The sequence below is a fragment of the Culex pipiens genome, chromosome 3, assembly GCF_016801865.2.
Source record: "Culex pipiens pallens isolate TS chromosome 3, TS_CPP_V2, whole genome shotgun sequence".
In the NCBI taxonomy this organism is placed as follows: domain Eukaryota; kingdom Metazoa; phylum Arthropoda; class Insecta; order Diptera; family Culicidae; genus Culex; species Culex pipiens.
The window spans coordinates 30,867,652-30,883,659 of NC_068939.1; the positions used below are offsets into that span (position 1 = coordinate 30,867,652).

Here is a 16,008-nt window from a genome sequence, read left to right on the forward strand (position 1 = left end):
TCATAGAGAAGGCCCCTCACAAAGTTTGAATCAAATTGGAAAACATTAATAAAATCCATCTCCGTTTTTTTTTAATTTAAATTTGTTTAAAGACTTTTTGAAGAGTTGTTACTGTCTGAACTAATGGAAAAAAAACTCTGAAAAATATCACAGAAATAAAAAAAATTTTTTTGAAGGGATACCTAATTTATATTACGCCCTTTTAAAATGTTAGTCTTGGTTTAAAAATTTTGAAGATATTTTTTTCGAAAAGATCGGAAAATTTTACGAATGTTTCATATTTTAACATTGTAAATCGGACCATTAGTTGCTGAGATATCAACATTAGAAAACGGTGGGTTGTTTGGACAATATCTCAACAACTGAGGGTCGTATCAACAAAGTTCTAAAAAGCAAAATTTAGAGAATTTTCTCAGCTTTAAAAAAAAATTTTTTTTTCAAAAGTGAGCAAACATGTGCACTTATTTTTGAAAATGGAAAACTGCGACTATTTTTTAAAAAGTTACCTATAAAAGGCCTTAACTTGAAAACGGTGCCTTTTATCAAAATTTCACTACAGTACTTTTTGATTGCAAATTTGATTTTACATCGAAAAATAAAGTTGAAAAAGTATTGCGACCAATATTTCGATTTTTTGAAAAAATCAGTATTGATTAAAAAGTTCATAACTCGGTCAAAGATTTTTTGCACAACCTGGAAATTTCTGAAAAGTTGGCATTTGATGTCCTCTAAAAAATATCAAAAAATGAAAAAAAATGAAAATAGTGTTTTGCTTTGCAAATCAAGTTTTAATGACAAAAAGTTAGATAAAAAATCACCAAAAAATTTTTTACCTTGTATCATTTTTTTCAGTGTAGTCCATTTCCATACCTACAACTTTGCCGAAGACACCAAATCGATCAAAAAATTCCTTCAAAAGATACAGATTTTTGAATTTTCATACATCATTTTTGTATGGACAGCTGCCAAATTTGTATGGAAAATTATATGAACAAACTAATGATGCAAAATGGCTTCTTTGGGCATACCAAAGGCACCAAAAAAGTTTCAGTCGGATTAAAAAATACAAAAAATGGAATGACCGAAATCTAAGAGAACTGCTCCTAAATAAAAAATCTGTTTAAGTTAAAAAAAAATGAAAAAAAAATCATAAGATTTAAGTCCGAGCCACGTAGCCCAGTGGTAACGCTTCCACCTCGTAAGCAGTAGATCGCTGTTTAAATCCCGGCTCGGACCAACACAACTGGTGATCTTTTCTCTTCTGGATTCGATTGCTTAGTAAAGGGAAGATAGTTCATCATGACAAGCTGGACCTTATCTTGACTCCATAGGGAAGGCGATAGTCTTCATGGGTCACAGGAAAAAATTACTTTTTTTTACATGAGATAACTGAACTCTGATTTATGTTTAAAAGAATTGAAATACTCACAAGAATACTTAAACAAGAATACATGATCTTTATAGAATGGGAAACTAACAAAGCTAAAAATACATTATTTTGTGAGATTTTTTTATATGTAGGGGAAATCCTCGTATGTTTGGCAGGTTAACCACTCGCTCCTAACTCCATCCAATTTGCTGATTTCCACTATTTAAACAACTAATTTTGCAAAACTTTTGATAGAAACTTGCTTGCTCACTTCTTATTGAGCTATTTATCACTGGATTTCAGTTGAAAACGCTTTTAATTAGCTTTAATTGAATGTCAAAGTTCTGACCTGCCAACATTAGAGGCACGCTGGAATTAGATGCTGTTCCCCTATGCAAGAGAATATTTAAAAATGATCAAATATCAAAAGCAACTGATTTTAAATCAAAATTGAATTTGATCCGAAAAGAAATTTTATAACAATGATTCTTAGACAGGAATTTGTGACAGAAGGTTACAAGGAGAGGTTAATAATTTGCTTTTCAGAGGAAAAAAAACTGAACAAATCAGTATAAATAAAAAAAACTTAACTCACAAAGTCCAGTTTAACAGGTAATACCCTAAAAGAAAGAAAAACCTGTCTAGAAGCCTTTCCCCTTCTAATCGATGGTCAGTCGTTTAACTTCAAAGAAAAACCAGTCATTCACGATCTAGTGGTCACTCGTCGTTTCGTCATCATCGTCATTTAAAAAAAAACTTGTAGGAAGTTAAACCTTGCTTAAACCCAACGATTGCGTGAACAGAACCCACTTGGGGCCATCCATAATCTATGTAATTTCTTAACAAAAAAAACACATTTTCTGTAATTTTGGCAAAATATCATGAAATGATAAAAATTAACTATTGATTTTTTTTTCAAACCACGTGCTTCACGAACAGGCCCCAACCAACTATTACTTTTCCACACACCAACACCACCGTCTAGTTAGCAGCACAATCCATCTAGTTAGCCTTACCTCGGCGGCCATAAAGGCGAACGTGTTGACGCCACTGACGAAGACGCCTACTCCGATCGAGACGATCAGCATGAAGCCGGACAGGGTCAGGATCGCGGACAGGAGCGCGATCAGCCGGAAGTGGGACCATCCCGGGGTCGTCGGCGAGAAGGACAGCTGGGGGGAAGAGGAGAAGAAAAGCAATCTTTATTAAAAAATGATTTGATTACGGTGAGTTCTGGAGCCAAAGATCGATCAATCAATCCCACTCCTTTATAGGTATCCATGTCTAACTTAAGCTAATGCGATTCTAACCTAACCTTTAAGCTAGTCGCTCTACCTAGCAACTCATGATGTAATTACACCAAATGGGATTCCGAAATGAACGGACGCGGAGATAATATCTACAGCACCGTGAAACGCCAACAATAGGCTGGGCAAAGGTGTGTAGGAGGTGTGTCTCGGCAAAAAGAACCCTAAACTAAATCAGACAGTGTAGAGACCAGACTAAACTGGCGGCAAAACGTGCGCGGCAAGCGCTGTGCGAGCTCAAGTTCAATGTCAAACTCGATACTAGCGGCTTCAGACTTGAAATTTGCCTGAGGACATTTGCGTGTCTACGGTATTCCATCTTGGAGAGCTTAGTTCAGATGGAGGTATCGTGAGATTGTTTTATTTTGCGAGTATAATCATAAACTTTTATTTGGTTGTTCCTGGTTACGAAAGACAAAGGAAACAAATTAGGCGGAAAATGTCAAAAACCCAATCCAGTTCATAGTGACCACAATTTGAGTAGATCTCTATTACTCGCAAAAAAGGGATAATCATTTTTGTTCTTTTGATTTCAACGATGAATGATTTGATTTTTTCAACATCGTCGCCATCGTGCTAACTTGCCGTACGTGCATTTTGGGCCAAATTGAGTTAAGAACGCCATTTTGTGCAGCTCACAATGCCTCATCTTTTGACCTTCACAGATCCCCAAAATTCGATTTCAATCCTGAGATATTCAATGACAACCAAAAAAGCTCCGAAAATTTTTGTCACTTTTCATATGAAAGTAGTTTCAATCTTGTCGTGCTATCTTGTCACTCCCTAAAAATTGATGCAAGTGCGACAATTGCCAAAGGGATTACAGGTCAGAACGCTTTTGACGCACGTACAAGTTAGACTACCGTAAACATTTGTAATTATAACTCGGTACTCCAGCAACCAACTTCAACCAAACTTACGGAGAATGCACAGAGTGATCAGCCAAACAAAATGTGTTTGTTATTGTTTACATTGTGCGCAATCATTTTTGTTTATTCAAGGTCAAACATTAAAACGCGTTTTACGTCGAAATGGCGGGTGCGACAAGATAGCACGACGACGTCGACATGACAATTTTTAGAGCATACCTTATAAAAATTATATGAAAACATTGGAAAATCTGTCACTTGCCTTTTTTATCGAATTTGTCAAGAAATAATATCATTTTTCGACTTCTTTTTTCTTTTAAAATGTTTTTAAATGCGATATAAAATTTACATGTAATTGTATGTAAATTTACATAGCACTTTTGTATGGACTTAAGGGCTATTTAGAAAAATCTTTTTTCTTTTAAAGGATTTTTAAATGGGATATAAAATTTACATGTAATTGAACTTTTGTATGAATCTAAGGGCTATGTAAAAAAATCAATTATGCAAAATGAATTTTATGGCCATAAGGAATCGATGGACAATCCAATTTAAAAAATACAATGAAATATCGACTTTCAAAATCGCAGAGAATTGCTCAGCCTGAATTTTATTTTTTCACACCTTGTCACATCATGTTGGCAGTGCGTGGCCGAATGGTTACGCTGTCCGCTTTGTAAGTTGATGATCCTGGGTTCGATTCCCATCTGCTGCAACTTTCCATCGGATGAGGAAGTAAAATGTCGGTCCCGGCCTTGGTTGTTAGACCGTTAAGTCATTCCAGGTGTAGGAGTTGTCTCCATGCCATAAGCACAAACAACACACCAAACCAAGCCTACTCCGGTGGAATCGCTGGCGGCGGTTGGACTCGCAATCCAAAGGTTGTCAGTTCGAACACTGGGGTGGGGGTGGCCTTGGAGTAAAAAGAGGTTTTGGGTGCTCTCCCCATTCAAGCCTTCGGACTCCTAGGTTCGAGCAGAAACTTGCAATAGAGATCACAAAAGACCCGGGGGTCGTTAATGTGGATGGTTTGATTTTTTTTTTGATTCACATCATGTTAATCATGTTAATACCTTTCAAAAAGGATTATCGCTTCAGTGGAGCAACTGATCTAAGCAATTGAACGAACAAGTTCAATCAAGAATCAAGATTTTTTAAACCCGTTCTGGCAAAACAAAAAACGTTATTGAGCGATTTCCTGGACGAATTTGTTACCAACCTGTCAATCGAATAAAGTTCAACAAACCTGTTGCGAAGGTCGAGCTCAAAAAAAAACAAGACACTTCCATTACTAGCCAGTTCATTGCCCCTTTCCGGCATGCTTTCTGCCCTAAGTCAACTTGTTCTGTGAGATTTGTGATCTAATTCTTGAGACAAACGGCTTGGCAGATTTCTTCCAGCTTAACAAGCGAAACGAAATTTTTACTGCTTCGCTGAATAGCTTAGTGCTTTTTGACATCCGATATCTTGAGGAGTTGAAATCACCGGGTGATTGTTCCACCCCACATATTGCAAGCCTCGATGATTGAGGCTTCGGGACGTGTGCACGTGAACAGCCGGCATCATGCTGCCGGTCGGCGTCCACGTGTTTTACGTGCATTTTGCCAGACGAATTGACACGGAGGTAAAAAGTAGGTAATTTTGCGTAGTTTGATTATTTTTAATTTTGAAACAACGACAATTATTTATTTATTTTACATTAAGTATTTTTAAGAAAAAAAGGCAATTTCTGTAAATACACAAATCTTTAGACACTTTAGTCATAATAACAAGTATTGTTCGGAATGTCCAGTGTGAGAACCTCCATTCTCCATACCTATATATAAACAGCCCTCTTGATGATGATGATGAGCTTTCAATGCCACTATTTACGTCGGTAGCACTGCGGCAGCAAAGGCTTGCTCGAATGTAAACAATTTCGCGATGCCGCTTGTTAGTAAGTTAGTATCCTCAGTATTCAGTGTTCAACCAATGTTACTTTAGAATTCAAAATTCTTTCTTTTCAAATGTTACTGTTGATCTTAAGTACAACTAACTACTCAGCCTAAAGCCACTAGACCAAAGGATGATGATTAGCTAGCTAGACAATCTAGAAAAGGTGAAAAGAGGCCCATCACCACCCTCTGGCTGATATACAGGAAGTTTTTTTCTATGCCGGTAGGAGTCTTCCATGTAACGTTTCATGCTGAGACATTGTAGAAAATTGACGTCCGCGTTAGCTGGTGCATGTGAAAAGTTGAGGTGCGAAAAAGATACGTGCGAAGATTAGCACCTTGTGCAAACGGGACAAAAAATAAATAGTTTGGCTGGTAAGCATTGAAATGACAAATTGAAGCTTTGTTGGATCGGAATTTCTTCTATTTAACTTACAAGCTCTTATAGATATTTGAAGTCAAAAAATATTTACACAAAAAAAGGTCTCAAACTAACATTTTATCACAAAACCCTTTCACTAGCTAGACATCTTCAGTTGTTTTGCCTCCCTCGCCCTACTGAGGAAAGGCTATAAAATCACTCGAAAAATGAACTTCCAAATTTAACGTCCTAGACCCACCTTCACGTATACATATCGATTCAGAATCAAATTCTGAACAAATGTCTCTGTGTATGTGTGGTGGGATATTGATCAAAATATTTGCACTGGATTATCTCGGCACTGGCTCAACCGATTTTGTCTGTTTTGGTCTCATTCGATCCGCCTTGGGGTCCCATAAGTCGCTTCAAAAGTTATGCTAAAAACGATTTTAGCAAAAGTTCGAAAGATTGATAAAAGGTTAATTTTTATACGAAAACCCACCATGTTATTCATTTTCAGAATGGTAAAAAAAATCAAACAAAACGAAATTTTACATGATTTTTGACTTTATTAGAGTTTTTTATGAAAAAAATAAAATATTCACAAATTACCGTATCATATAATACATTTTAAGAACGGTATTTAAATTGAATGATGAAATAAATGAAATCGTTGTCCGGGTCTAACCAACTGTCGTTAGATAGGTGTTCAAAAAACCTTTCCAACGAGTTCAAAAGATTGATGATCTGACAACCCTATCAATAGTTATTTTTTAAAAGTTTAAAAAAAACCATCAACACCATATAAAAGTAGTTGTTTGTTAGATGTAAAAATAAAATTATTCACATATTTTAGAGAGCTAGAACAATCAAATTTAATTTCTTCCCTATTTTTGATTACACAATTTCCGTTCCATTTCCAGCTAACACAATTTTAATGTTTTTCTTTTGTTTTTGAATGAACTATATTTTAAACATATAAAAATTATCCGTATTTTTTTTGTAATATGATGATTTAAATTATTTTAAGCTGGGTGATGAATAGAGAGAATGCGTAACGTGATTTTCGAATGATCCCACTTTGTTTACATCTATAAAGAAGGAGGATGTTCAAGCACAAGCATGACTTTTTTCTTACTGATAAATGAGCTGTTTTATAATCAGTAGAATGTGTTTTATTTTGTCTAGTTTTTTACATTTTTTGCTGGAAAATTGCGTGTGTTTTCAAGTATTGAACGGTTAGAAGAGGGTTTTCCTTTTTACGGGTGACGAAGAACTACGGCGAGAGTGTCATTCTGCGATGTCGCAGATAAATTTTCTGGCTGAGGACTATCTCGACTTCAACTTTCTTAGAATTTCTCGACTTCAACTTTAGGTCCTCAAAAGCCACATATTTTTCATTCTTGCTAACAAAACTTTTAAATGATCGATAACAAAACTCTCTTCTTTTGCCGAACAGTAAATTGGTTCCACTTTGACAGTTCAAACTTGAGGCCGTTTTGCGAACCACTATTCAGCACCCAGATTTTAAGTAAACTAAAATTTGGTCAATTTTAAAAATCTGAAGTATAGAGGATTTGCAGCAAAGCTGAAAGACACATGTCGCCACCTATGAACAAATAGCGCAAACCTATAATTTTTGAAAAAAAACTTGTTTTTTCCTTCAAAATCAACATTTTTATAAAACTTATTCCGGATTCATATGAGAATAATTATTTCCAACAATTTGGTGTACAACTTTCCAATATTTGTTTGATTTTTCTATGGAAAACTGTAAATTTAGAAAAAGATAGTAAAAAGTGGCAAGAAAGTCTGTTAAAATCAATAAAAATTGTTGAATATACGTTAACACATCTGTTATCAACTATATAACTGTTATTTTCATTAATATATACGGGGAAACTCATTTTTTCGTATTCCAAAACATGTTTTTTAAAGAACAAGGTCACAAATTTTTGCGCGCCCAAAAATTGATGTCCATTATTTTAAAGCAAAAAGATTTTCTCGTCTTTTGCAACCAGTTTCATTAAGATTGATGCAGGGAATCATGAGAAATAAGCGAATTTGTTTTTCAATCTAGCAGAAAGGAATACGATTTTTGGCAAGTAACCTCATTTTGGCGCCACCTACATTTGAAACACAGTCGCGCTGCAAAACTTCAATAAGATAGTAGACAATTTTATTTATAAAAAAAACAATGTTAAGAATAAAAACGATACTTAATCCACCTTTAGGTGGTTGGTGCCTTCCTCACATTCATAAAGTCAATACATTCAGTAAAAATAGCAACATTCCCTTAACATGTTTAACAAATCAATTTTATTACTGATTTCTTTTGATAGGGTTCGCAGACCTTCAATTTTTCTGGCTCATCGGCAAGGTCTGATAAAAAGAAAAACCTATCCAACGAAAGTTCACATGGAAGATTCAGACAATATTTTTATCACAATATCTCAGATCCGGCCTCCAGAAAGTATATATAGATAACACTTAATTGCCAATAACTTTTGATAGGGTTGTCAGATCCTTGATGTTTTAGGCTCATTTGAAAGGTCTTTCAATTATCTAACTAACGATGGGTCGCATGATGAACCCGGACATAATTTTTACAGAAATATCTGAGATCCGGCCTCCAAAAAGTGTATAAATAACACTTAAGTGCTAATAACTTTTGATAGGGTTGTCAGATCTTCATTGTTTTGGGCTCATTGGAAAGGTCTTTTTAATACCTTTCTGAAAATGTATAACATGAAAAGGTTTCTTGCAAAAACCACCCTTTTTACAATCTTCCGGACATTCGCCAAAATCGTTTTTTTAGCATAACTTTTGAAGTACTTAACTAAACTTGCTGATTTTAAATAGAGACCTATGGGACCCCAAGACGGATCGAATAAGACTAATACGGTCAAAATCCGTTCATCCAGTTTGGAGATAATCGAGTGACAATTTTTTTGTCCACCCACCTACACACATCCACACAGACATTTGCTCAGAACATGATTCTGAGTCGATAGGTATACGTGAAGGTGGGTCTACGAGGTCGAATTAAGAAGTTCATTTTTCGAGTGATTTTATAGCCTTTCCTCAGTAAGGTGAGGAAGGCAAAAAGCTCTTAAAGTCTAAATTACTTTTTTTAAATTTGACGCTAAAATGTAGATGTAAAAAAACAGCAAAATATATTTTAAATTATTTTAAGTCAACTCAAATTTGATCAATTTTAAAAATCTGAAATATCAGGATCTTTGGGGCATTTTGAAAGTAAGTGTGATAAAATTTAACATTCAATTAAAAAAAACACAAGTAGTAAGTTTATTACGGCTTTAAATTGTACAATTGATTCACATTTATTAGAAATTTATTTAGAAATCATTTTTTTTTAATTTTTTCTGCCAAGGTTGTAAACGATAAAATTATCAAGGCTCGATAACGATAACGATAATTCTGCTGTTGTCGTCGGAACGATTAGGATAATATATCGTTATCATATGGATAATGGGCGAAAACTTATTTTTAAAATCTTTCAGAAATCGATTATTTCAACCATATCATGCAAAATTTCAATGCTTACACTAAAAATATATTTTCTGAAAATTTAGCAATTTTCGGGGGATGAATATGTACTCCAAATTGTTCACAAAAAAACGTATTTTTCCGAAAATACTCAAATTTTCATAATTTGCAATATGGGTATCAAACAAAGCAAAAATTTGAATGTTTTTTTTATTTTTTTTTTGTATTATTCTAAAATTTTCACAAGATACCGTATTTTTTCGAAAGTTTTGCAAAATGCGTTTCAAACGAAGCGAAATTTTGCATGCTTTTCACATTATTAGAGTTTTTTTTAAATGAGTAATTCTCTTCCAACTCACACGAAATCGGAAAAAGTTGCCCCGACCCCTCTTCGATTTGCGTGAAAGTTTATCCTAAGGGGTAACTTTTGTCCCTGATCACCAATCCGAGGTCCGTTTTTTGATATCTCGTGACGTAGGGGCGGTACGACCCCTACCATTTTTGACCACATGGACATGTTTTTCAATAATATGCAACCTGAAATGGTGATGAGATGGAAATTTGGTGTCAAAGGGACCTTCATGTAAAATCAAACGCTTGATTTGATGGCGTACTAAAAATTTCGAAAAAAAACGTATTTTTCATCGAAAAAACATTAAAAAATTTCTTAACTCTGCCATTTTCCGTTACTCGACTGTAAAAAATTTCGGAACATTTCATTTTAAGAGAAATTTAATGTGCTTTTCGAATCCACATTAACCTAAAAGGATATTTTTTTCATCTAAAATAAAAATTTTCATTTTAAAATTTCGTGCAGGATTATTTTTTAGAGTGTAGCAATGTTATAGAAAGTTGTAGAGCAGACAATTACAAAAATTTTGATACATAAACATATGGGGTTTGCTTGTAACCAACACGAGTTATATAGTGATTTTACCATTGATTTTAAGGAGTCGGTCGTTGTCGATCATGGCCGTTCATTGCCACCCGCGACAGACGACGACGACGAAACAAAGAGAAACGCAAATGATGAAAATACTCACATTTTCAAAATACGCATCGTCCCAACGATAACGATAACCATTATCGTTATTATTATCGACGATAATTTTATCGATCCTTGTTTTATACCATATATTTTTGTATCGGACTTTATTAGAAATTTACCAACAAATTGAACCAATTAGACAATCATAAAAAAAAATCTAATTTGCTGGATTACTAGCCTGTTCAACTTTTCATAAATCTAAATTCTCGGATTAGTTATCAAAAAACCGTAAGAGCCATTGATAAACAGCAGTGCTGCAAATGAGTGATGAAAAAGATATCAATTGATTATCTTTGCATCAAAAAATCTGAGAGTACCGCGACCATCACTATTGAAGAATTCGACGACGTTTTTTCCGCTAGGTTCGCTGTTGTTCCAGCGGTGTTCGGAATGACAGCCCCCATACAGTTTGAGCAGTTTTTAGAGAAAAATCGCGTTTATAATGAAAAATAAAGCATTTTCAGAAAAGTGGGGTATTGCAAAGTGTGGCAACTTTGCTAACGATCATAATGCGTGGTGATTTGTAGTGATTAATTGTGACTGGTATTTTATTTAAACGATTTTTCTAAAAAGATGATTGATATTTTGGATAACTTGAGTTAAATGTTGCAAAAGTTAAAAGTAATGATGAAATATTATGTAAAAGTGTTTAAACTTTACTTTTCTTCCCGTTTGACCAAAATATTGACCTCAAAAATGCATTTTGGTGATTTTTTGGAAATTTTTGGAAAAATTCGAATAACTAGCAATTTTTTGAGAAAATTATTGTAATTATGCTGTAATATGACTGTAATAGTTTGTTCTATCAATAATACACACATAAGGAGCATTATCAATCAAATAAATATTATTAAAATCAATTTTTCAAAAGATCTTTTTGGTAAATTTGAGGAAAAAACATGAAAAATTAACTCAGCCCCTATGATATTTATACATCATTCGATTCGTTTATGCGATTGCCACACTTTACAATAACTTTCATCGACGTTAAAAAATATTTGAAGGAAATAAAAATCAAAAACTGCAAAAAAAAAATAATATTTCCAAGCAAGCTGTCATTCCGAACATCGTTGCGTAGTGCTTCTACTCGCCACCAGGATGCGTGCACGTTTCTGTCGAATCTCTCAATAGCATGTGAGATCTTTTCTTGTGTCTCGTGATTCCCAGCAATGGCATTCTCTCTCTATCACTCCTTCTCTTTTCAACGACTCTGCGCACTCACCGCTGAGTCCATCAATCTCTCCGAAAACGGCAATGAAAGAACGCGAGATGGCGATTAGGAACCGACCACGCATGACGTCCTGTTAAACTGCGTTGGCGAAATTGATTTTGTGGCGGCTTTTGTGGGTAAAGGCTGTTGCGGTAGGATGATCGTGGAAGTGGGAATGAGAGAGAAAGGGAAAATGACAATCGCGAGTGCGTAAACACGAAAACGTGTTCGGTTATTTTCGGCGCTGAGAGTTTTGATAAGGAGAGAAGAGCAGTTGTATTTGAGGCATGAATATTCAGGCGGGATAATTGTTGTTGCTGAGAGCAGATATTTTGATATTTTAACAACCCTGGTAAACAGAATGCCTTATCGGTACTCGACCTACTTACGAAAAACCAATATCGAAAATGCTCGAGATTGCTCATCTACATGTCTTTCAAGTGCCCCAAACTAAAAATAAATGAAATTTTGTTTTATTTTTGACAAAAAACGAAAATTAGTGTCAGAGGTCACGGTGGCTCTTACGACTTTTTGAAAACTAATCCGAAAATTACAAAACATTAATTTATGTCGAACCATGCATCATTTGCATTAAAAGAAAATTTAATCACAAATGCGTCGTAAACATCTTTCAAAGTCCAAGAATTAACTCACCACAATTCGCAGCCGTGTCAGCTGAGTGCCAAAATTTGACACTTTTAATCGCAATATGCGCTGCAGGTCAGTCATAATCAGTTCCGCCCATCAAACGTTTTGGAACTTCAAGCTGAAGAGTGTGCTGACCCCATTTTTAGACAGTTGAAGATTCTCACGTAAAATAAAATTACACTCGGCATCATGGGACTTGATAAATCCACGAACGCGTGACCTCTTTTGTTCATTCACAATTATCTCAACACTAAAATTACAAGTTCCATCATCACGATACGTTAAACTTTTTGAGGTTGCGCCCTTTCTAGTAACCTCTTCGCAAGCTCGCTGTCTTATCTCACGTGCAACTGTTGAACAATACCAGCACTTCACATATTATGTATGAACTCCACCCACCCAAGCCAATTTAGCATACAATAAGACACCTCCTCATTAGCCCAATAAAACCATCCAGCAAGAAGAGGCACGCGTCACTTAATCAAGACGTAAGTGCACATTCGACAGCCCAGAAGGTGCTTAACCGTACAGTCAGAAATGACGCGTTGATCCACCTTGTCCAGCGCGAGTGTTTACCTGTGCCATGATGTGTGTGAGCAATCAAAACAAAGCCCTCTAATAAAACCGTTGGTTGGCGTTGTCGTCGACGATCTTCCCGTATGACTGCGAGTGACTCACGCAGCCGAGGTGTCACGGCGACGATGACTCCCGAGATAATTACAGTTTGACGACGGTGGAGGTGGAATATTCCAAACAACAAAAAAGTCAAACCTTGGGTAATTGAGAATGATTGATCGAAACTCTGAATAATGTTTTTTTTTCGGGGTAAGACGCAATTGACACTTTTTTAAAGGTACTTACGTATTCGAAGCGATCCTTGGACAGCTGCGACAGAAGGTGGAGGAACCCAAGGACGGAGAACCATGACACCCATAGGATGACCTGTGCGAACAAGCAGAAACGGTAAAGCTTCACTTATTGAATTCAATCAAACGCAATGATTTGAAGGTACTCACCTCGTGAAGGTACTGCACGTTAACGACGCCAAACACAAAGATGAACTTGTAGAAGATAAAGTTCCAAAATTTGTCCTTCATGTGCTGCGGATAAAAGAAGAATAAAAAGTGTTAATAATCAATTGCGTTCTTCCTTCGATACTCGAACAAAAAACGGGGTCAAAGTTCAGCTCTGCGTGACAAATTTACCGTATCTTTAAAGCCTTGGAGCCGACCTCTGGTGTCGTCAAAGGAATCGATTCGATTGATTTGGGTGGTTTGAACAGTCAAAACAGCGCGGAGTCAGTCGGTCTAAACGGTCGCTTATCAGCTGATTCTGTGGACATTTATTGTTGCAGGTGTAAGAGGGCAACTGAATCAGTGGTGGGTGGGTGTGAGTTGAGCAGCCCAAATATTTCGATTATATACAAACAGGAAAAATTTGACAAGGAGTAAAATTATTATTTAGGAGAAATTCACGTATGTTTGGCAGGTTACGCACTCGCACATAACTCAATCGAAATTGCTGATTTTCGCTATTTAAACAACGTATTTTGTGAATTTTTCGATAGAAACTTGCTGGCTCACTTCCTATTTAGCTATTTTTCACTCGATTTCAGTTGAAAACGCGTTTTATGAGCTGTAATTGAACGTCAAAGTGCTGATATGGCAATATTAGAGGCACGCTGGAATTAGCAGCTTTTCCCTTGTTAAAGACATTTTTTTCAAAAAATATTATTTCGCGAACAACTAATGAATAAAAAGTAAGTATAATTTTTTAAACATTCCAAATAGTACAGCAATTTCATACGATAATTGGAACTTAAAATTTCAAAATGGCTTAAAATTGATCAGGAGGAATTTTGGCCTGAAAAATGTGTCTCGTATTTTTTATTTGACAAATTTAAGGATATCTAGCTATGTGAGCTTTGCATAACAAAAAACCGTTTTCAAGCACAAATCATTTTTTTCATAATTTTTTGTTGTTTCAAACGAATTTGGAAAAAAGTGAAAAATAACTTTTCTTAAATAAAAATAAATTTCAAAATGTAAGCGGTAACCTTTAATTCATTTTTTCTTTGCAAACTAGTTTTACTCATAAAACAAACTTTAAAAAACTCTTGCAATCATTATAATTTTTTTCAAGCATCTAAGAGATAAAAAAACTTCAATTTTGACTAAATTAAATATTTGTTTATAAACGACTCTGCCAGATTCATTCTAAATTCTGATTTAAACTTGAAGAACTACAAGATAGATACTCAAGTATGAAGCGCTGCAGTTTAATTATTTAATTAAAAGATTTGTTTTTTTATAATTGTCATGGAGATTGTTTCAAAACTGTTGAATTTAAAAATAAAACTTAAGAGGTTACATACATGTAAAAATCACAAAATTTCATACTACAGAAAATTTGTTAAATCAACTTAAAAGATGATTTTCAAACCCTCCTGAAAGTTTCATGATTAAAGTAAGTTACAGACGATTTAAGCTGAAATTTTTGCCATGCGCAAAGCGAACTGTCAAACTTTGCGAGCGTTTTTCTCTGAACACCGAGTTGATTTACGGGTGCCACGATATCTCGAGATGGGATAGACCAAATTGGCTGAAATTTGGGGTGAAGACTCGCAAGACCGATTTTGAAATTTTGCATTTTTTAAAAATACAACAATCAAAAACTTTAGATTTTTTATATGAAAAACATAAACATATTTTTATCTTTTTTCTCAAATAAACTTTTTGAAAATCGGCCTTCGTCATGCACACAGGACCGGTTTAACGAGTCTTCACCAAAATTTTGAGCCGATTTAGTCAAGGCAGTGTTGAGATATCGTGGCACCCGTTTTTCGAAAATGCTAACTTCATATAACTGTATCTCAGCAATGATGTCTTCAAATTTATTTTGTTAATAGTTGAAAATGTATATTTAAAAGTCCTGAAAACAGATTTAAAATGTTTGAGTTCTCAAACCAACCTCTGACATTTTTGGTGATTTACATGTATGTAACCCCTTAACAGGTGCCTCATCCAGTATTGAGGATTTGAAATCATTACAATCATTTTTTTTTTAATTTGTGATGGTTAAGAATGTTACATCTACCTGCAACTGATTTTTTTATATGAAGGAAAATTTTCAAATTTTAGCAAAAAATAAGTGTTTAATGAAAAAATTCATATATGTTCTCTTAAAATTATTATTTTTTATTATTTAAAAGTTAAATTTGAAGATGAGCCCATGATTATTTTTCGTTCATATTTTTTGTGAAAATAGCCTAAGACTCACGAAAAATGCAGGCTGGAGCAACTCACCTAAAAAAATTCCAAATCATTTACTGAAACTATTTTTTTTTTTTAAAGTGCTCTAAACGTCAAAATTTAAAAAAAAAACCGATTACGAGAATCGATTCTCCAGACAATTTTACATAAATGTCTCCATATTGACCACTGCCATGTGAAGTTATAGCAGTTTTAAAAATAAAAATGTAGATAAAATAGTAGTTTATGCAACAAATTGCAAAAAGAGGATTTTTTTGGATAAATACGAAGAGTGCTGAAAAAATCAAGTTTTGCAACGAGTTCCATACAACATTTTTTGCAATTCCGAAAAACTCACACTGAGTGAAATTTTATGTCAAATTTTCATGTATTTTGTCAATAATCGTTTAAATCAAAAAAATGTTGAAAAGTGTTACTTTTTGAAACAAGTGCTGAAAAGTTCAATTTTTCAGCACCCGTTTGAGTGCTGAAAAGAAGAAC

General features: G+C 34.7%; 1 protein-coding gene across 1 annotated transcript in view; it reads right to left on the bottom strand.

Moving 5' to 3' along the window:
- LOC120425971 (E3 ubiquitin-protein ligase AMFR-like) overlaps positions 1 to 16,008 on the bottom strand; it is a 75,394-nt gene that overhangs the window by 19,550 nt on the left and 39,836 nt on the right. The window contains exons 4-6 of the mRNA XM_039590625.2: positions 13,273 to 13,356; positions 13,118 to 13,198; positions 2,386 to 2,541 (exon numbers count right to left, since the gene is read on the bottom strand). Of these exons, the coding sequence (XP_039446559.1) occupies positions 2,386 to 2,541; positions 13,118 to 13,198; positions 13,273 to 13,356 (321 nt within the window). The remainder of the gene's footprint in view (positions 1 to 2,385; positions 2,542 to 13,117; positions 13,199 to 13,272; positions 13,357 to 16,008) is intronic.